Source organism: Musca autumnalis, unplaced genomic scaffold, assembly GCF_047663935.1.
Source record: "Musca autumnalis isolate F117 unplaced genomic scaffold, ASM4766393v1 scaffold_44, whole genome shotgun sequence".
Lineage (NCBI taxonomy): Eukaryota > Metazoa > Arthropoda > Insecta > Diptera > Muscidae > Musca > Musca autumnalis.
Genome location: NW_027412022.1, coordinates 192051 through 213399, shown reverse-complemented (window position 1 = coordinate 213399; position 21349 = coordinate 192051). Strand labels below are relative to the sequence as shown.

General features: G+C 32.5%; 8 protein-coding genes across 8 annotated transcripts; 6 read left to right on the top strand and 2 right to left on the bottom strand.

Moving 5' to 3' along the window:
• The first annotated feature begins 1170 nt into the window (after positions 1–1170).
• LOC141404541 (histone H2A) lies at positions 1171–1634 on the top strand. Its single transcript, XM_073988002.1, has one exon. It carries the CDS (start codon positions 1171–1173, stop codon positions 1543–1545), a length of 375 nt encoding a protein of 124 aa, XP_073844103.1. The 3' UTR covers positions 1546–1634.
• Positions 1635–3886: 2252 nt separating this feature from the next.
• LOC141404549 (histone H4) lies at positions 3887–4246 on the bottom strand. Its single transcript, XM_073988011.1, has one exon. It carries the CDS (start codon positions 4225–4227, stop codon positions 3916–3918), a length of 312 nt encoding a protein of 103 aa, XP_073844112.1. The 5' UTR covers positions 4228–4246; the 3' UTR covers positions 3887–3915.
• Positions 4247–6514: 2268 nt separating this feature from the next.
• On the top strand, positions 6515–7232 carry LOC141404559 (histone H3). Its single transcript, XM_073988022.1, has one exon. It carries the CDS (start codon positions 6799–6801, stop codon positions 7207–7209), a length of 411 nt encoding a protein of 136 aa, XP_073844123.1. The 5' UTR covers positions 6515–6798; the 3' UTR covers positions 7210–7232.
• A 1991-nt stretch (positions 7233–9223) lies between these two features.
• LOC141404556 (histone H1-like) lies at positions 9224–9974 on the top strand. Its single transcript, XM_073988019.1, has one exon. The coding sequence runs from the start codon at positions 9224–9226 to the stop codon at positions 9899–9901; it is 678 nt and encodes a 225-aa protein (XP_073844120.1). The 3' UTR covers positions 9902–9974.
• A 1615-nt stretch (positions 9975–11589) lies between these two features.
• Positions 11590–12053, top strand: LOC141404543 (histone H2A). The gene has a single exon (XM_073988004.1). The coding sequence runs from the start codon at positions 11590–11592 to the stop codon at positions 11962–11964; it is 375 nt and encodes a 124-aa protein (XP_073844105.1). The 3' UTR covers positions 11965–12053.
• A 2252-nt stretch (positions 12054–14305) lies between these two features.
• LOC141404550 (histone H4) lies at positions 14306–14665 on the bottom strand. Its single transcript, XM_073988012.1, has one exon. It carries the CDS (start codon positions 14644–14646, stop codon positions 14335–14337), a length of 312 nt encoding a protein of 103 aa, XP_073844113.1. The 5' UTR covers positions 14647–14665; the 3' UTR covers positions 14306–14334.
• A 2269-nt stretch (positions 14666–16934) lies between these two features.
• Positions 16935–17652, top strand: LOC141404562 (histone H3). The gene has a single exon (XM_073988024.1). It carries the CDS (start codon positions 17219–17221, stop codon positions 17627–17629), a length of 411 nt encoding a protein of 136 aa, XP_073844125.1. The 5' UTR covers positions 16935–17218; the 3' UTR covers positions 17630–17652.
• Positions 17653–19642: 1990 nt separating this feature from the next.
• On the top strand, positions 19643–20393 carry LOC141404557 (histone H1-like). Its single transcript, XM_073988020.1, has one exon. It carries the CDS (start codon positions 19643–19645, stop codon positions 20318–20320), a length of 678 nt encoding a protein of 225 aa, XP_073844121.1. The 3' UTR covers positions 20321–20393.
• Positions 20394–21349: the final 956 nt, after the last annotated feature.

Below are 21349 nucleotides of genomic sequence, written 5' to 3'. Positions count from 1 at the left end.
TCCCCTAATTCTATTTTTTCCATTGAAAAATGTCCCGTTAATTTTTGCGCCACCACCAAACAAATTTCCCCTTAAAAATGTTCGCGCTTCATATTTGGCATTGGCGTAGTGAAGTATTACAGGCAAAATGCTTGTTGTTCGTTTATACATTTTTCGATATGGTGGTGACTGCCGACGGTAATACAAAGTAACATCGCACAAGCACACACACATACCCATACATTGGATGGCGTGTTGTTGTACACACATAGAGTAGCCAAGCAAGCAAAAAAGCAATATGAACCACGGCAAAACAAGAGTTGACGGCGTCATTTAGTAAATACATGGGAAAAATATTATTTTTGCTAGAATATGAGTTTTTTAAGAATTTTAAAATTATTTTGGTAAGTTTTTTATTTAAAAAATGTAAATAATGGAAAATAAGTGTTTCGACAAAAATTTGATCTCTTTTAAAATGTTTTTTGTGGCCCTGAAAAGGGCCTTTTATGGTTGAATTTCGACGAAATATGAAAAAATCAAGGCATTTACTTGGAGCTGGTGTATTTAGTAACAGCCTTGGTACCTTCAGAGACAGCGTGCTTAGCCAATTCACCGGGCAACAATAGACGGACAGCAGTTTGGATTTCCCGACTGGTGATGGTAGAGCGCTTGTTGTAGTGGGCCAAACGAGAGGCTTCGGCGGCAATACGTTCGAAGATGTCATTCACAAAACTGTTCATGATGCTCATGGCCTTTGACGAAATACCAGTATCAGGATGGACTTGCTTCAACACTTTGTAAATGTAGATAGCGTAACTCTCCTTACGCTTGGTACGTCTCTTCGACTTATCGCCCTTGGTGATGTTCTTTTGGGCTTTGCCGGCCTTCTTTGCTGCTTTACCACTGGTTTTTGGAGGCATTTTTCACTTTTAATTTTTTGAATCACACAAACACTGTTCACAAATGATAAAAACCCAGTACCCAAACAGAATATTTCAAGCATTATGTGCTCAAATGTTTCAGGTAATCGCAGTTGTTGTGTAGAATAGTGGCCAAACAACCCCAGTTTTCGATGTGTGTGTATTAAATGAGCGAGAGAAAAGTATAAATAGTAGGGGTTCAAGCGAGTAACGGCATCATTCTGTGTTTTTTCAGTGCTAAGTGAAGTGTTCAAAAAAATATTAAGTGAAAATGTCTGGTCGTGGTAAAGGTGGCAAAGTTAAGGGAAAGGCAAAGTCCCGTTCAAATCGTGCTGGTCTTCAATTCCCCGTCGGTCGTATTCATCGTTTGTTGCGCAAAGGCAACTATGCTGAACGTGTTGGTGCCGGTGCTCCAGTATATTTAGCCGCCGTCATGGAATATTTGGCTGCTGAAGTTTTGGAATTGGCTGGTAATGCTGCCCGTGACAACAAGAAGACTCGTATCATTCCCCGTCACTTGCAATTGGCCATCCGCAACGACGAAGAATTGAACAAATTGCTGTCCGGCGTCACAATTGCCCAAGGTGGTGTATTGCCAAACATCCAAGCTGTTCTCTTGCCCAAGAAGACCGAAAAGAAAGCCTAAATTATCTCGAAAGGTATTATGGAAAAAATACAGACCATCGTATAAGAAGAAGAAAATCCATACAAAATTCAACCAATCCGTCCTTTTCAGGACGACAAAAAATATTTAAAAAGAGAAAAAATCTATTCAAACTATTAATTTTCATTATTTACATTTTATAGGGAAAGAATAAAAATGACCAAAAATTTTATATTTACATTTTATAGGGAAAAAATAAAAATGCCCAAAAAATGATATTTTCCTTAATCGACGACAACCCTTGATTATTTGCAAATGACATTTTTTCTTTCATATTTCCTTAGAAAATATGTTCGTTTGTTGTAACTGTTTTTCATTTCTACCCCCCAGCAGAATTGTGTTTGTTTTGTGTCGCTTTAGTTTTTCACAGAAATAGCGAGACAGATATAGAGAGACAGAGAGAGAGTAAGAAAGAGCGAAAAAGAGATCATTCGTCTCATCGATGATGTTCGCGCCAATATTCGTTCATCGATGTTGCCGCCAATGTTCGTTCATCGTATGTTGACGATGTCTGTTATGAATGTGTGTGTGTGTGTGTGTGTGTGTGTGTGGTGTTGTGTGTTTGTTAGTTAGAATAACCAAATGCCTTTACTTACGATGATGATGGTTGTTGATGTTGTTGTAGTGGCTGTTAGAGTAAATTATTAAGAAAAAGTGTTCTGCCGCCGCGAATTTTGAGGAGAAAAAAAGTAACTGTATTTGGAAAGGAAAAAATGCAGAAATGTGCGATTTTAGTAATGTTTCCAGAGCATAGAGTTAGTAATAGAGTGATGACAACATGAAGTGCGCACGGAAAAAATTTTTATTTTCAAAGGGAAAAAAGTAGAGTTGTGGAAATAAAATGAGGATCATTGTTAGTAACTAACAAAAAATACATAAAATAGAAGATAATTATGTGAATTTTGTGGACATTTAAGAAAAAATAAATTATTTTTAGTGAAAGATAAGAAGAAGAAGAAGAAGAAGAAAAAATTTTCAATGATTTCAACATAAAGTAAAAGAATTTATGTGATTTTTGGGACGTTTGAGAAAAAATAAAATATTTTTAGTGAAACATAGGAAGAAGAAGAAGACATTTTTTAATAATTTAGAAAATTATGTGATTTTTTGGTCATTTAAGAAAATGTGATTTAGTGAAACAAGAAGAAGAAGAAGAAGAAAATTTTCAATAATTTCAACTAAAGTGAGAGAAATTTAGAAAACTATGTAATTTTTTTTTGGTCATTTAAGAAAATTTGAGTTAGTGAAACGAGAAGAAGAAGAAAATTCTCAATAATTTCAACATAAAGTGAGAGAAATTTAGAAAATTATGTGATTTTTTGGACATTTAAGAAAAAATAAATTATTTTTAGTGAAAAATAAGAAGAAGAATAAATTTTTCAATAATTTGAACATAAAATAAAACAAATTTAGATCATTATGTGATTTTTTGGACATTTAAGAAAAAATATATATTTTTTTTTTAGGGAAACATAAGGAGGAGAAGAAGAAGAATTTTTCAATAATTTCAACATAAAGTGAGAGAAATTTAGAAAATTATGTGATTTTTTGGAGGATTAAGTAAAAGATAAAATATTTTTATGTGAAATCATGAAACATAAGAAGAAGAAGAATTTATTCATAACCAAATTTTTGAAAAAAGAGATGCTATAAAAATTTTTGGAATATAATTTTGAGAAAAATCGCAGTAAATATTTACAAAATTCAAACTAATTTAATGAAAATGTTTTAAAAAAGGTAATTTTCATTATACTTTTAAACAATTTAATACCAATTTTTAATAATTTCATCACAAAATAACAAAAATTTTTACTTGAAGGAAAAAATAAGTACATAACATCGCAGTCAAAGATATTGTTCGCTTGGCATAGCATTGATGTGCGTTAGTTATATGAACAAACAAACACACGCACACACAGAGCGACGCTAGCGTATACACACATCAAGCAAGCAAGCAGCTACCCTAACAATGAGAGTTGCCGGTAGAACATGTATTAGTGGAAATAAAGGAACATTTTTGTGTATTACGAAAAAGGAATGATCAGAGTTACCGACGGCAAACATTTTTGAAGGCAAAAGGGAAGATTATTTGAAAAATTTTATGAAATTTGGAAAATGAAAGAAAAAATAAAATGCACTGAAAAAAGTAATATGAAAGAAAATATTTTATGGTTAGTTTTATTTTTCATATATTAAGGTAAGTATTATTTTTGGTATATTTTATTAAATTTTTTCATGTTTTTGTAATTTTCAACAAGAAAATATCTCTTTTTAAATATTTTTTGTGGTCCTGAAAAGGACCGATTGTTTTGTTGTAAAAGAAAAATTCTCCAAATAGCGTCAAGAAAATATTTAACCGCCGAAACCGTACAAAGTACGACCTTGTCTCTTCAAAGCATAGACGACATCCATAGCAGTGACGGTTTTACGCTTAGCATGTTCGGTGTATGTAACGGCGTCACGAATAACGTTTTCCAAAAACACCTTCAGAACACCACGGGTTTCTTCGTAGATGAGACCAGAGATACGTTTTACACCACCACGGCGAGCCAAACGTCTAATAGCTGGCTTGGTAATACCCTGGATATTATCACGTAACACTTTACGGTGACGTTTAGCGCCACCTTTTCCCAAGCCTTTGCCACCTTTACCACGACCAGTCATTTTTCACTTTTTTTTTAATTCACTTTTACACTTCACGAAATCACAAGACAGAATGTTTTTTCCAAGTTTCAGTTTCAGTTTCAGTTTTATTTCCCAAATTCAGTTAGATACAATATTTTATACATGCGTATGAACTTATAATATTACTTACTCTAACACAAATTTAATTTGTTTTTCTAGAGATATACATACATATTTGATATTTTAAGATTGGTAAGGCCAGCCATTGTTTAAGTTATAAAATTAAGCATTTTGATTAATACTACCTCGGAAAAAAGGGATCAAAAACGAGGTTTACCATTGTGATTTTTTCTTAAACTACTTAATGCTAATGGGCAGTGCCCCTTAAAACTAAATAAAATAAATAATAGTAATAAAGATATTATTTAAGATCACTCCAATTTTAGGCTTACTAATAAGCCAAATAACACTTTTGTTTTTTCGTCATCTGATTTAAGTTGACGGTAGGTATCTGAAAAATCACCAAGTTTTTTTATGCATGTGAGAAAATCTTTTCCCAATAGCCGTTTGCATTCATTTTCAAAAAAGTCCATTGTTTTATCAATTTGAAGGGAAGTTTTTGCCACATTATTGTCTGTGACTGCTATATTCCTATTGAGGTTTGCGGGTTGTGCTATATTAGCAGCGTTGGCATATGAAATGCCGCTAGTTACTTTCCGGCTAGTAAACTGCCTTGGTTGACTGTTTATAGTAGTCATTCTTTTTTGATTTATTTTTTCCTGGATTTCCAGGCGTTTTGGACAATTTTTATCACTGGCCACATGGCCGAAAATATTACAATTAACACATTTAATGGGTTTTCCCACAGTTTTTATAATTTCACCCGTATTGGGATCGGTATCAATATTTATTTGATTATTCTGGTCCTTTGGGGGAATTGCGCAATTGCGCGGACCATGTGATTCTCCACATTTCACACATCTGTAGGGTAATCTACAATTTGTGGAAATGTGACCAAAACGTTGGCAATTTCTACATTGTACCAAACCATCTCTTTTATATTTTGTTATTTTGACTTTGTGTGTCAACAGGTATTGAAGTCTAGAAAATGACTTAGTATCAACATCGTGCGGGAAGTGCACTAGCCATCGATCGCCCTTTAGTTTAACCGTTTTCTTTGGTTTTAGATTTGGGTTAGTCTCTTTTATGAGTTCTTCTACATCGGCTTGTTCGAATGTAGATGAAAGTTTTTGAATTAATAAAGTATTGGGTTTAAAATCTTTTGGAGTGTATGTATAAAATGATATTTGTTGCGATTCTAAATATTTACGGACTGTTTCATAGTCTTCAGGTTTTGTGAGTTTAAGATGAAATAAGTTTTTATTTATAGTATTTGTTGTAAATAACATATGATTCAAGAAATTTTTTAGTTTCAATGAAAAATTCTTTAAGTTTTCATTATAAATTTTAAAAAGGGGTGGGCTGGCCTTACCTTTTGATTTTTTTGTATTAATATTGCTGTTCATGTTGTTATTATAGCTGCTCTCATTTGCTTTTGTTCCATTGAGTACGTCCCCCGATTGTGTGTCATCTACGTTGCAAACAGCCGGCGTTGCTGTTGTTTGGTCTTCAACATCGGCATCCATGAGGTCTACGGCTGCCTCATCTGCCCAATCACTTTTTAGTTTAATATTATTCGCATCTTGAATTTGCTTATTTTGATTTTCATTATTGTGCATAATGTCACTATTGGTGTTGTTATTTTTTGTCCACTCATTAGGTATGTGAACATCCACTTGTATATTGCCTGTTTCTATCAGTTGTTGTACTGTTAAATTTAGCTGTTTTATTTTGTCTTCAAGACTTTTTATTTTTTGTTTTTCTTGTATACTCTCTTCTAGTATTCTTTTATATTTGTTAGTTAAATTTTTTAGTTCTTCATCTTTTTTTAGTTCTTCTTCTTTATTGTTTATATCATTATTTAAGTTTTTGTTTAGCTTTTTTCTTTTGGTCGCGATAGTGACAAAACCATCGGCGTTATTTCTATTTTCATCATTAGCACTTTTTGTTTTAGCACTATTTCCATTATTATGGACACTTTCAGCAGTTTTTATAGTCTTTTTGTCCTCGGCGCTAGAGCCGAGACCAGACATTTTAGAGTCTTTTGCCCTTAGGCTAATTTTCTTCTTCTTCTTCTTCTTGAGTTTGAAACAAAATTTATCTCCAAAAGAAGAATAGATTTCACTTCATTTTCACTTTTGTTTTCACTTTGCACTTTAGCTAACTTCCATCACACTTGATGTTTACTGTTTTTTTTTTTTTTTTTTTTTTTTTTTTTTTTTTTTTCCAAGTTAGGTTCAGTTGTATTTATACAAAAATTGGCCTGTTTGAATAACTAAGAGTCTTTATGAAATGTATAGGTATTTGTGTATGTGTGAGTACACATTTTGTGCGCGCACAGCTGTCTTTACTGTTTTACCCACCCCTAATCATAGCCGCTTCTTCGAAATTTTCTATAAATACCGCTATATGGTATTTGGGCACAGTTATTACAGTGTTAACAGTGTTTGTGTGCATACCTAAGTGAAGTGAAAAAAATTAAAGTGAAAAATGGCTCGTACTAAGCAAACTGCCCGTAAATCAACTGGTGGAAAGGCTCCTCGTAAGCAATTGGCCACTAAAGCTGCTCGTAAGAGTGCACCAGCCACCGGCGGCGTCAAGAAGCCTCATCGTTTCCGTCCTGGTACTGTTGCCTTGCGTGAAATCCGTCGTTACCAGAAGAGTACTGAATTGTTGATCCGCAAATTGCCCTTCCAACGTTTGGTTCGTGAAATTGCTCAAGATTTCAAAACTGATTTGCGTTTCCAGAGCTCTGCTGTTATGGCCTTGCAAGAAGCCAGCGAAGCATACTTGGTCGGTCTTTTCGAAGATACTAACTTGTGCGCCATCCATGCTAAACGTGTCACCATCATGCCTAAAGATATTCAATTGGCCAGACGTATCCGTGGAGAACGTGCTTAAATTCTTGACGTTTTAAAAACATATTTTTTACAACAAAACAATCGGTCCTTTTCAGGACCACAAAAAATTTATAAAAAAGAGATTATTTTTTCATCAAACTATTTAGCATTTTTAACATTTTAAATAAATATTTTTCTTTGTTTTTTTTTTTATTTTTGAGGCTGATTTTAGGAATATTTGAACATTTTCTTGTATGAGTCATATTTGACGGCGTCAGTAAAAATTTCCCATTAGAAGACACATTTTATTCTTCTTCTTGAAAAAAATATAATACAATTTTCTCTTTCTTTTCTATGTGTGTTTTTTGATGGCGTCAGTGATATTTTCCTATTAGAATATACATTTATTCTTCTTCTTTCTTTTCTATTGGTCTTTTTATCGTCCATATTAATTTCTTCTTTAAAGGCAATGTTTCTTCTTCTTATTATTTTCTTCATAACAAATATTTGTTCTATTGAACTTCTTTTTGTGTGTATACTAATGTCCACGAGGCATATGTTCAATAAATTTGGCGCGAAATGTTCTCTGCAATAATGCTCTCACTATTTCTCACTCAATATGGTTGAAAATTTTTGGCGGAAAATGCTCTCTGTTTTGTTTTATTTTTTCTTTTCAGATAATGATGAATGAAATATGCAATTTTTTCTTTTCAGATATATTAATTTTTTTTTTTTTTAATTTAGTAAAGTCTTACGATAATTTTGTAAAATTATTATTTTTTAAAAATATTTATCAAAAATTGTCTCACATAGAGTGGCGAATATTTCTTGGCCATTTGAAAGGCCTAATACTACATTTTAGAAAAACATTTTCTTTTAAAAAAGTTGTTTAAATCTTGTATTATTTTTACTAAATTGTCATAGAGAAGGGATTTATTTATTTTATTTTATACATTTTTGCAATAAATATCTAAATTTTTAATGAAATCAGGAAAAAAAGTACGTGTGAAAAACTTCAGTAATTCTATATGGTTTTTTCCTTGATATTATTATTTTTGAAGAATATTTTTTGTAAAAATTGATGAAATTTTTACTAAATTTTAACGAAAATGTCCTCATGTTTTATTAAAAATTAATTTTTGAGCGATTTTCATTTAATTTAGCAAAAATATTCCAATTTTCAAAAATATTACCTTTGACAGTGAATGTTTGTCCATAGGTGGTATACGGTAATGGAAAGATTTTTTTAACTTTTCCAAAGAAATAACTACTTTTTATGAATAATGTTATAATTTGGTGTAAATATACAGATTCTGAAATGTTTATAAAACTCAATTAGATTTGAGCTTTTAAATTTCTTTGAAGAAAAACTTTTCTTCATTGAAAATATGCCCACAAGAGGATTTCTGCCGTCTTGGACCACATAAAGATTTTGATTTTTTTTCATAGTGCAAATGTAAAATTTTTCAATATTTTAATTTTATCCTAAAGTAAACATATCAGGCTTTATTCTCAAACAGAATTTGGAAAAATATTTTTGAAAAAATTCATAATTCACACATAAAGATTTTGATTTTTTTTCATAGTGCAAATGTAAAATTTTTCAATATTTTAATTTTATCCTAAAGTAAACATATCAGGCTTTATTCTCAAACAGAATTTGGAAAAATATTTTTGAAAAAATTCATAATTTTTTCAAATTTAGTTACAAATTTGTGATAACATTTTTACAATCTGTGAAGTTAAACGCTTATAACTCTTAAACGGATAACGGAAATTACACCAAATTTTCGCTAAAATATGGCCTGATATCTATACAAGAAATGTGTAAAATATCTTCTATAAAAATAATCAAAGACTCCTCAGAAAAATTAAATTTCTACCAAAACTTTTGTAAAAAGTTAAACACGATTCCACACAATATTTCGAAAAATATAGCTATTGACTACTATGCACTTCTCAACTTTTCAATGTACCTACCATTTTTAAAAATTGCCAATAACAATTTAATAGTACACATAAATTTGTGAGTGTATTTGTGTTACAGTGAAATATAAACATAAAAGTGAATAATCATGTCTGACGCCGCCGTTGTTGAAGCCACCGCCTCCCCAGTTGCCGCTGTTGAGAAAAAGGCACCAAAGAAGGCTGCAGCCAAAGCGAAGAAACCATTAGCTGCCCCTACTCATCCACCAACCCAACAAATGGTTGACGCCGCCATCAAATCATTGAAGGAACGTGGTGGTTCATCATTGCCTGCCATCAAGAAATATTTGGCCAGCACCTACAAGGTTGATGCCCAAAAATTGGCTCCTTTCATCAAGAAGTATTTGAAGAGCGCTGTTGCCAGTGGAAAACTCATCCAAACTAAAGGTAAGGGTGCTTCTGGTTCATTCAAATTGTCCGCCTCGGCTTCCAAGGAACCCAAAGCAAAGACTGCTGAAAAGAAGAAGAAGGCCCCAGCTGCTGAGAAGAAGAAGAAGGCTGCCCCTAAAAAGGCTGCCGGTGAAAAGAAAACCGCTGCCAAGAAGCCATCTGCCGCCAAAAAGACCGCTGAGAAGAAGAAGGCTGACAAAACAAAGGCTAAGGCTGCCAAGAAAACCGGTACAGTTAAGGCTAAGCCAGCAAAAACCGCCGCTAAAGCATCTGCCACCAAACCAAAGGCACCCAAGGCAAAAACAGCAGCTGCTAAACCCAAAAAAGCCGCCGCACCAAAGAAGCCAGCTGCCAAGAAAGCCGCCGCCAAGAAGTAATTTTTCCCAGAAAGATTACTTGTTGACAACATTTTTCGATATTGGAAAGCATAATATCTAACAGCCCTTTTCAGGGCTACAAATTAAATTCAAAAAGAGAAAATCTTTATTTCAAACTATTTATTATTACTACTATTTATTGTTTTATTACCTAAATAAATAAGAAAAATACACACGTGTCTGATTTTAGGAAAATTTTACCCTCACTCATTACTTTTTCTATTAGGTAATTAACATTGAGCCTGTTTTATTATGGGCATTCCACAAAATAACACCACAAAGGGATTAAAATTTTAGTCTGGGTCATAAAATAAATGTGACTAATTTTTGTTTGTCTAATTATGGTCATTTTCATCTAATTTCATATTTTTGGAATTTTTCATTTAATCTTCAAAAATGATAATTTTTTTCTCTTTGCAAAAATTGTTTGCTGGGTAAAAGGAGATTATTTTAATCGGGAATGTTTTTCTATTCTAATGAAGTTATGTTGCAACTCTATTTTATTTCTCATTCTATTTTCCCCTAATTCTATTTTTTCCATTGAAAAATGTCCCGTTAATTTTTGCGCCACCACCAAACAAATTTCCCCTTAAAAATGTTCGCGCTTCATATTTGGCATTGGCGTAGTGAAGTATTACAGGCAAAATGCTTGTTGTTCGTTTATACATTTTTCGATATGGTGGTGACTGCCGACGGTAATACAAAGTAACATCGCACAAGCACACACACATACCCATACATTGGATGGCGTGTTGTTGTACACACATAGAGTAGCCAAGCAAGCAAAAAAGCAATATGAACCACGGCAAAACAAGAGTTGACGGCGTCATTTAGTAAATACATGGGAAAAATATTATTTTTGCTAGAATATGAGTTTTTTAAGAATTTTAAAATTATTTTGGTAAGTTTTTTATTTAAAAAATGTAAATAATGGAAAATAAGTGTTTCGACAAAAATTTGATCTCTTTTAAAATGTTTTTTGTGGCCCTGAAAAGGGCCTTTTATGGTTGAATTTCGACGAAATATGAAAAAATCAAGGCATTTACTTGGAGCTGGTGTATTTAGTAACAGCCTTGGTACCTTCAGAGACAGCGTGCTTAGCCAATTCACCGGGCAACAATAGACGGACAGCAGTTTGGATTTCCCGACTGGTGATGGTAGAGCGCTTGTTGTAGTGGGCCAAACGAGAGGCTTCGGCGGCAATACGTTCGAAGATGTCATTCACAAAACTGTTCATGATGCTCATGGCCTTTGACGAAATACCAGTATCAGGATGGACTTGCTTCAACACTTTGTAAATGTAGATAGCGTAACTCTCCTTACGCTTGGTACGTCTCTTCGACTTATCGCCCTTGGTGATGTTCTTTTGGGCTTTGCCGGCCTTCTTTGCTGCTTTACCACTGGTTTTTGGAGGCATTTTTCACTTTTAATTTTTTGAATCACACAAACACTGTTCACAAATGATAAAAACCCAGTACCCAAACAGAATATTTCAAGCATTATGTGCTCAAATGTTTCAGGTAATCGCAGTTGTTGTGTAGAATAGTGGCCAAACAACCCCAGTTTTCGATGTGTGTGTATTAAATGAGCGAGAGAAAAGTATAAATAGTAGGGGTTCAAGCGAGTAACGGCATCATTCTGTGTTTTTTCAGTGCTAAGTGAAGTGTTCAAAAAAATATTAAGTGAAAATGTCTGGTCGTGGTAAAGGTGGCAAAGTTAAGGGAAAGGCAAAGTCCCGTTCAAATCGTGCTGGTCTTCAATTCCCCGTCGGTCGTATTCATCGTTTGTTGCGCAAAGGCAACTATGCTGAACGTGTTGGTGCCGGTGCTCCAGTATATTTAGCCGCCGTCATGGAATATTTGGCTGCTGAAGTTTTGGAATTGGCTGGTAATGCTGCCCGTGACAACAAGAAGACTCGTATCATTCCCCGTCACTTGCAATTGGCCATCCGCAACGACGAAGAATTGAACAAATTGCTGTCCGGCGTCACAATTGCCCAAGGTGGTGTATTGCCAAACATCCAAGCTGTTCTCTTGCCCAAGAAGACCGAAAAGAAAGCCTAAATTATCTCGAAAGGTATTATGGAAAAAATACAGACCATCGTATAAGAAGAAGAAAATCCATACAAAATTCAACCAATCCGTCCTTTTCAGGACGACAAAAAATATTTAAAAAGAGAAAAAATCTATTCAAACTATTAATTTTCATTATTTACATTTTATAGGGAAAGAATAAAAATGACCAAAAATTTTATATTTACATTTTATAGGGAAAAAATAAAAATGCCCAAAAAATGATATTTTCCTTAATCGACGACAACCCTTGATTATTTGCAAATGACATTTTTTCTTTCATATTTCCTTAGAAAATATGTTCGTTTGTTGTAACTGTTTTTCATTTCTACCCCCCAGCAGAATTGTGTTTGTTTTGTGTCGCTTTAGTTTTTCACAGAAATAGCGAGACAGATATAGAGAGACAGAGAGAGAGTAAGAAAGAGCGAAAAAGAGATCATTCGTCTCATCGATGATGTTCGCGCCAATATTCGTTCATCGATGTTGCCGCCAATGTTCGTTCATCGTATGTTGACGATGTCTGTTATGAATGTGTGTGTGTGTGTGTGTGTGTGTGTGTGGTGTTGTGTGTTTGTTAGTTAGAATAACCAAATGCCTTTACTTACGATGATGATGGTTGTTGATGTTGTTGTAGTGGCTGTTAGAGTAAATTATTAAGAAAAAGTGTTCTGCCGCCGCGAATTTTGAGGAGAAAAAAAGTAACTGTATTTGGAAAGGAAAAAATGCAGAAATGTGCGATTTTAGTAATGTTTCCAGAGCATAGAGTTAGTAATAGAGTGATGACAACATGAAGTGCGCACGGAAAAAATTTTTATTTTCAAAGGGAAAAAAGTAGAGTTGTGGAAATAAAATGAGGATCATTGTTAGTAACTAACAAAAAATACATAAAATAGAAGATAATTATGTGAATTTTGTGGACATTTAAGAAAAAATAAATTATTTTTAGTGAAAGATAAGAAGAAGAAGAAGAAGAAGAAAAAATTTTCAATGATTTCAACATAAAGTAAAAGAATTTATGTGATTTTTGGGACGTTTGAGAAAAAATAAAATATTTTTAGTGAAACATAGGAAGAAGAAGAAGACATTTTTTAATAATTTAGAAAATTATGTGATTTTTTGGTCATTTAAGAAAATGTGATTTAGTGAAACAAGAAGAAGAAGAAGAAGAAAATTTTCAATAATTTCAACTAAAGTGAGAGAAATTTAGAAAACTATGTAATTTTTTTTTGGTCATTTAAGAAAATTTGAGTTAGTGAAACGAGAAGAAGAAGAAAATTCTCAATAATTTCAACATAAAGTGAGAGAAATTTAGAAAATTATGTGATTTTTTGGACATTTAAGAAAAAATAAATTATTTTTAGTGAAAAATAAGAAGAAGAATAAATTTTTCAATAATTTGAACATAAAATAAAACAAATTTAGATCATTATGTGATTTTTTGGACATTTAAGAAAAAATATATATTTTTTTTTTAGGGAAACATAAGGAGGAGAAGAAGAAGAATTTTTCAATAATTTCAACATAAAGTGAGAGAAATTTAGAAAATTATGTGATTTTTTGGAGGATTAAGTAAAAGATAAAATATTTTTATGTGAAATCATGAAACATAAGAAGAAGAAGAATTTATTCATAACCAAATTTTTGAAAAAAGAGATGCTATAAAAATTTTTGGAATATAATTTTGAGAAAAATCGCAGTAAATATTTACAAAATTCAAACTAATTTAATGAAAATGTTTTAAAAAAGGTAATTTTCATTATACTTTTAAACAATTTAATACCAATTTTTAATAATTTCATCACAAAATAACAAAAATTTTTACTTGAAGGAAAAAATAAGTACATAACATCGCAGTCAAAGATATTGTTCGCTTGGCATAGCATTGATGTGCGTTAGTTATATGAACAAACAAACACACGCACACACAGAGCGACGCTAGCGTATACACACATCAAGCAAGCAAGCAGCTACCCTAACAATGAGAGTTGCCGGTAGAACATGTATTAGTGGAAATAAAGGAACATTTTTGTGTATTACGAAAAAGGAATGATCAGAGTTACCGACGGCAAACATTTTTGAAGGCAAAAGGGAAGATTATTTGAAAAATTTTATGAAATTTGGAAAATGAAAGAAAAAATAAAATGCACTGAAAAAAGTAATATGAAAGAAAATATTTTATGGTTAGTTTTATTTTTCATATATTAAGGTAAGTATTATTTTTGGTATATTTTATTAAATTTTTTCATGTTTTTGTAATTTTCAACAAGAAAATATCTCTTTTTAAATATTTTTTGTGGTCCTGAAAAGGACCGATTGTTTTGTTGTAAAAGAAAAATTCTCCAAATAGCGTCAAGAAAATATTTAACCGCCGAAACCGTACAAAGTACGACCTTGTCTCTTCAAAGCATAGACGACATCCATAGCAGTGACGGTTTTACGCTTAGCATGTTCGGTGTATGTAACGGCGTCACGAATAACGTTTTCCAAAAACACCTTCAGAACACCACGGGTTTCTTCGTAGATGAGACCAGAGATACGTTTTACACCACCACGGCGAGCCAAACGTCTAATAGCTGGCTTGGTAATACCCTGGATATTATCACGTAACACTTTACGGTGACGTTTAGCGCCACCTTTTCCCAAGCCTTTGCCACCTTTACCACGACCAGTCATTTTTCACTTTTTTTTTAATTCACTTTTACACTTCACGAAATCACAAGACAGAATGTTTTTTCCAAGTTTCAGTTTCAGTTTCAGTTTTATTTCCCAAATTCAGTTAGATACAATATTTTATACATGCGTATGAACTTATAATATTACTTACTCTAACACAAATTTAATTTGTTTTTCTAGAGATATACATACATATTTGATATTTTAAGATTGGTAAGGCCAGCCATTGTTTAAGTTATAAAATTAAGCATTTTGATTAATACTACCTCGGAAAAAAGGGATCAAAAACGAGGTTTACCATTGTGATTTTTTCTTAAACTACTTAATGCTAATGGGCAGTGCCCCTTAAAACTAAATAAAATAAATAATAGTAATAAAGATATTATTTAAGATCACTCCAATTTTAGGCTTACTAATAAGCCAAATAACACTTTTGTTTTTTCGTCATCTGATTTAAGTTGACGGTAGGTATCTGAAAAATCACCAAGTTTTTTTATGCATGTGAGAAAATCTTTTCCCAATAGCCGTTTGCATTCATTTTCAAAAAAGTCCATTGTTTTATCAATTTGAAGGGAAGTTTTTGCCACATTATTGTCTGTGACTGCTATATTCCTATTGAGGTTTGCGGGTTGTGCTATATTAGCAGCGTTGGCATATGAAATGCCGCTAGTTACTTTCCGGCTAGTAAACTGCCTTGGTTGACTGTTTATAGTAGTCATTCTTTTTTGATTTATTTTTTCCTGGATTTCCAGGCGTTTTGGACAATTTTTATCACTGGCCACATGGCCGAAAATATTACAATTAACACATTTAATGGGTTTTCCCACAGTTTTTATAATTTCACCCGTATTGGGATCGGTATCAATATTTATTTGATTATTCTGGTCCTTTGGGGGAATTGCGCAATTGCGCGGACCATGTGATTCTCCACATTTCACACATCTGTAGGGTAATCTACAATTTGTGGAAATGTGACCAAAACGTTGGCAATTTCTACATTGTACCAAACCATCTCTTTTATATTTTGTTATTTTGACTTTGTGTGTCAACAGGTATTGAAGTCTAGAAAATGACTTAGTATCAACATCGTGCGGGAAGTGCACTAGCCATCGATCGCCCTTTAGTTTAACCGTTTTCTTTGGTTTTAGATTTGGGTTAGTCTCTTTTATGAGTTCTTCTACATCGGCTTGTTCGAATGTAGATGAAAGTTTTTGAATTAATAAAGTATTGGGTTTAAAATCTTTTGGAGTGTATGTATAAAATGATATTTGTTGCGATTCTAAATATTTACGGACTGTTTCATAGTCTTCAGGTTTTGTGAGTTTAAGATGAAATAAGTTTTTATTTATAGTATTTGTTGTAAATAACATATGATTCAAGAAATTTTTTAGTTTCAATGAAAAATTCTTTAAGTTTTCATTATAAATTTTAAAAAGGGGTGGGCTGGCCTTACCTTTTGATTTTTTTGTATTAATATTGCTGTTCATGTTGTTATTATAGCTGCTCTCATTTGCTTTTGTTCCATTGAGTACGTCCCCCGATTGTGTGTCATCTACGTTGCAAACAGCCGGCGTTGCTGTTGTTTGGTCTTCAACATCGGCATCCATGAGGTCTACGGCTGCCTCATCTGCCCAATCACTTTTTAGTTTAATATTATTCGCATCTTGAATTTGCTTATTTTGATTTTCATTATTGTGCATAATGTCACTATTGGTGTTGTTATTTTTTGTCCACTCATTAGGTATGTGAACATCCACTTGTATATTGCCTGTTTCTATCAGTTGTTGTACTGTTAAATTTAGCTGTTTTATTTTGTCTTCAAGACTTTTTATTTTTTGTTTTTCTTGTATACTCTCTTCTAGTATTCTTTTATATTTGTTAGTTAAATTTTTTAGTTCTTCATCTTTTTTTAGTTCTTCTTCTTTATTGTTTATATCATTATTTAAGTTTTTGTTTAGCTTTTTTCTTTTGGTCGCGATAGTGACAAAACCATCGGCGTTATTTCTATTTTCATCATTAGCACTTTTTGTTTTAGCACTATTTCCATTATTATGGACACTTTCAGCAGTTTTTATAGTCTTTTTGTCCTCGGCGCTAGAGCCGAGACCAGACATTTTAGAGTCTTTTGCCCTTAGGCTAATTTTCTTCTTCTTCTTCTTCTTGAGTTTGAAACAAAATTTATCTCCAAAAGAAGAATAGATTTCACTTCATTTTCACTTTTGTTTTCACTTTGCACTTTAGCTAACTTCCATCACACTTGATGTTTACTGTTTTTTTTTTTTTTTTTTTTTTTTTTTTTTTTTTTTTTCCAAGTTAGGTTCAGTTGTATTTATACAAAAATTGGCCTGTTTGAATAACTAAGAGTCTTTATGAAATGTATAGGTATTTGTGTATGTGTGAGTACACATTTTGTGCGCGCACAGCTGTCTTTACTGTTTTACCCACCCCTAATCATAGCCGCTTCTTCGAAATTTTCTATAAATACCGCTATATGGTATTTGGGCACAGTTATTACAGTGTTAACAGTGTTTGTGTGCATACCTAAGTGAAGTGAAAAAAATTAAAGTGAAAAATGGCTCGTACTAAGCAAACTGCCCGTAAATCAACTGGTGGAAAGGCTCCTCGTAAGCAATTGGCCACTAAAGCTGCTCGTAAGAGTGCACCAGCCACCGGCGGCGTCAAGAAGCCTCATCGTTTCCGTCCTGGTACTGTTGCCTTGCGTGAAATCCGTCGTTACCAGAAGAGTACTGAATTGTTGATCCGCAAATTGCCCTTCCAACGTTTGGTTCGTGAAATTGCTCAAGATTTCAAAACTGATTTGCGTTTCCAGAGCTCTGCTGTTATGGCCTTGCAAGAAGCCAGCGAAGCATACTTGGTCGGTCTTTTCGAAGATACTAACTTGTGCGCCATCCATGCTAAACGTGTCACCATCATGCCTAAAGATATTCAATTGGCCAGACGTATCCGTGGAGAACGTGCTTAAATTCTTGACGTTTTAAAAACATATTTTTTACAACAAAACAATCGGTCCTTTTCAGGACCACAAAAAATTTATAAAAAAGAGATTATTTTTTCATCAAACTATTTAGCATTTTTAACATTTTAAATAAATATTTTTCTTTGTTTTTTTTTTTATTTTTGAGGCTGATTTTAGGAATATTTGAACATTTTCTTGTATGAGTCATATTTGACGGCGTCAGTAAAAATTTCCCATTAGAAGACACATTTTATTCTTCTTCTTGAAAAAAATATAATACAATTTTCTCTTTCTTTTCTATGTGTGTTTTTTGATGGCGTCAGTGATATTTTCCTATTAGAATATACATTTATTCTTCTTCTTTCTTTTCTATTGGTCTTTTTATCGTCCATATTAATTTCTTCTTTAAAGGCAATGTTTCTTCTTCTTATTATTTTCTTCATAACAAATATTTGTTCTATTGAACTTCTTTTTGTGTGTATACTAATGTCCACGAGGCATATGTTCAATAAATTTGGCGCGAAATGTTCTCTGCAATAATGCTCTCACTATTTCTCACTCAATATGGTTGAAAATTTTTGGCGGAAAATGCTCTCTGTTTTGTTTTATTTTTTCTTTTCAGATAATGATGAATGAAATATGCAATTTTTTCTTTTCAGATATATTAATTTTTTTTTTTTTAATTTAGTAAAGTCTTACGATAATTTTGTAAAATTATTATTTTTTAAAAATATTTATCAAAAATTGTCTCACATAGAGTGGCGAATATTTCTTGGCCATTTGAAAGGCCTAATACTACATTTTAGAAAAACATTTTCTTTTAAAAAAGTTGTTTAAATCTTGTATTATTTTTACTAAATTGTCATAGAGAAGGGATTTATTTATTTTATTTTATACATTTTTGCAATAAATATCTAAATTTTTAATGAAATCAGGAAAAAAAGTACGTGTGAAAAACTTCAGTAATTCTATATGGTTTTTTCCTTGATATTATTATTTTTGAAGAATATTTTTTGTAAAAATTGATGAAATTTTTACTAAATTTTAACGAAAATGTCCTCATGTTTTATTAAAAATTAATTTTTGAGCGATTTTCATTTAATTTAGCAAAAATATTCCAATTTTCAAAAATATTACCTTTGACAGTGAATGTTTGTCCATAGGTGGTATACGGTAATGGAAAGATTTTTTTAACTTTTCCAAAGAAATAACTACTTTTTATGAATAATGTTATAATTTGGTGTAAATATACAGATTCTGAAATGTTTATAAAACTCAATTAGATTTGAGCTTTTAAATTTCTTTGAAGAAAAACTTTTCTTCATTGAAAATATGCCCACAAGAGGATTTCTGCCGTCTTGGACCACATAAAGATTTTGATTTTTTTTCATAGTGCAAATGTAAAATTTTTCAATATTTTAATTTTATCCTAAAGTAAACATATCAGGCTTTATTCTCAAACAGAATTTGGAAAAATATTTTTGAAAAAATTCATAATTCACACATAAAGATTTTGATTTTTTTTCATAGTGCAAATGTAAAATTTTTCAATATTTTAATTTTATCCTAAAGTAAACATATCAGGCTTTATTCTCAAACAGAATTTGGAAAAATATTTTTGAAAAAATTCATAATTTTTTCAAATTTAGTTACAAATTTGTGATAACATTTTTACAATCTGTGAAGTTAAACGCTTATAACTCTTAAACGGATAACGGAAATTACACCAAATTTTCGCTAAAATATGGCCTGATATCTATACAAGAAATGTGTAAAATATCTTCTATAAAAATAATCAAAGACTCCTCAGAAAAATTAAATTTCTACCAAAACTTTTGTAAAAAGTTAAACACGATTCCACACAATATTTCGAAAAATATAGCTATTGACTACTATGCACTTCTCAACTTTTCAATGTACCTACCATTTTTAAAAATTGCCAATAACAATTTAATAGTACACATAAATTTGTGAGTGTATTTGTGTTACAGTGAAATATAAACATAAAAGTGAATAATCATGTCTGACGCCGCCGTTGTTGAAGCCACCGCCTCCCCAGTTGCCGCTGTTGAGAAAAAGGCACCAAAGAAGGCTGCAGCCAAAGCGAAGAAACCATTAGCTGCCCCTACTCATCCACCAACCCAACAAATGGTTGACGCCGCCATCAAATCATTGAAGGAACGTGGTGGTTCATCATTGCCTGCCATCAAGAAATATTTGGCCAGCACCTACAAGGTTGATGCCCAAAAATTGGCTCCTTTCATCAAGAAGTATTTGAAGAGCGCTGTTGCCAGTGGAAAACTCATCCAAACTAAAGGTAAGGGTGCTTCTGGTTCATTCAAATTGTCCGCCTCGGCTTCCAAGGAACCCAAAGCAAAGACTGCTGAAAAGAAGAAGAAGGCCCCAGCTGCTGAGAAGAAGAAGAAGGCTGCCCCTAAAAAGGCTGCCGGTGAAAAGAAAACCGCTGCCAAGAAGCCATCTGCCGCCAAAAAGACCGCTGAGAAGAAGAAGGCTGACAAAACAAAGGCTAAGGCTGCCAAGAAAACCGGTACAGTTAAGGCTAAGCCAGCAAAAACCGCCGCTAAAGCATCTGCCACCAAACCAAAGGCACCCAAGGCAAAAACAGCAGCTGCTAAACCCAAAAAAGCCGCCGCACCAAAGAAGCCAGCTGCCAAGAAAGCCGCCGCCAAGAAGTAATTTTTCCCAGAAAGATTACTTGTTGACAACATTTTTCGATATTGGAAAGCATAATATCTAACAGCCCTTTTCAGGGCTACAAATTAAATTCAAAAAGAGAAAATCTTTATTTCAAACTATTTATTATTACTACTATTTATTGTTTTATTACCTAAATAAATAAGAAAAATACACACGTGTCTGATTTTAGGAAAATTTTACCCTCACTCATTACTTTTTCTATTAGGTAATTAACATTGAGCCTGTTTTATTATGGGCATTCCACAAAATAACACCACAAAGGGATTAAAATTTTAGTCTGGGTCATAAAATAAATGTGACTAATTTTTGTTTGTCTAATTATGGTCATTTTCATCTAATTTCATATTTTTGGAATTTTTCATTTAATCTTCAAAAATGATAATTTTTTTCTCTTTGCAAAAATTGTTTGCTGGGTAAAAGGAGATTATTTTAATCGGGAATGTTTTTCTATTCTAATGAAGTTATGTTGCAACTCTATTTTATTTCTCATTCTATTTTCCCCTAATTCTATTTTTTCCATTGAAAAATGTCCCGTTAATTTTTGCGCCACCACCAAACAAATTTCCCCTTAAAAATGTTCGCGCTTCATATTTGGCATTGGCGTAGTGAAGTATTACAGGCAAAATGCTTGTTGTTCGTTTATACATTTTTCGATATGGTGGTGACTGCCGACGGTAATACAAAGTAACATCGCACAAGCACACACACATACCCATACATTGGATGGCGTGTTGTTGTACACACATAGAGTAGCCAAGCAAGCAAAAAAGCAATATGAACCACGGCAAAACAAGAGTTGACGGCGTCATTTAGTAAATACATGGGAAAAATATTATTTTTGCTAGAATATGAGTTTTTTAAGAATTTTAAAATTATTTTGGTAAGTTTTTTATTTAAAAAATGTAAATAATGGAAAATAAGTGTTTCGACAAAAATTTGATCTCTTTTAAAATGTTTTTTGTGGCCCTGAAAAGGGCCTTTTATGGTTGAATTTCGACGAAATATGAA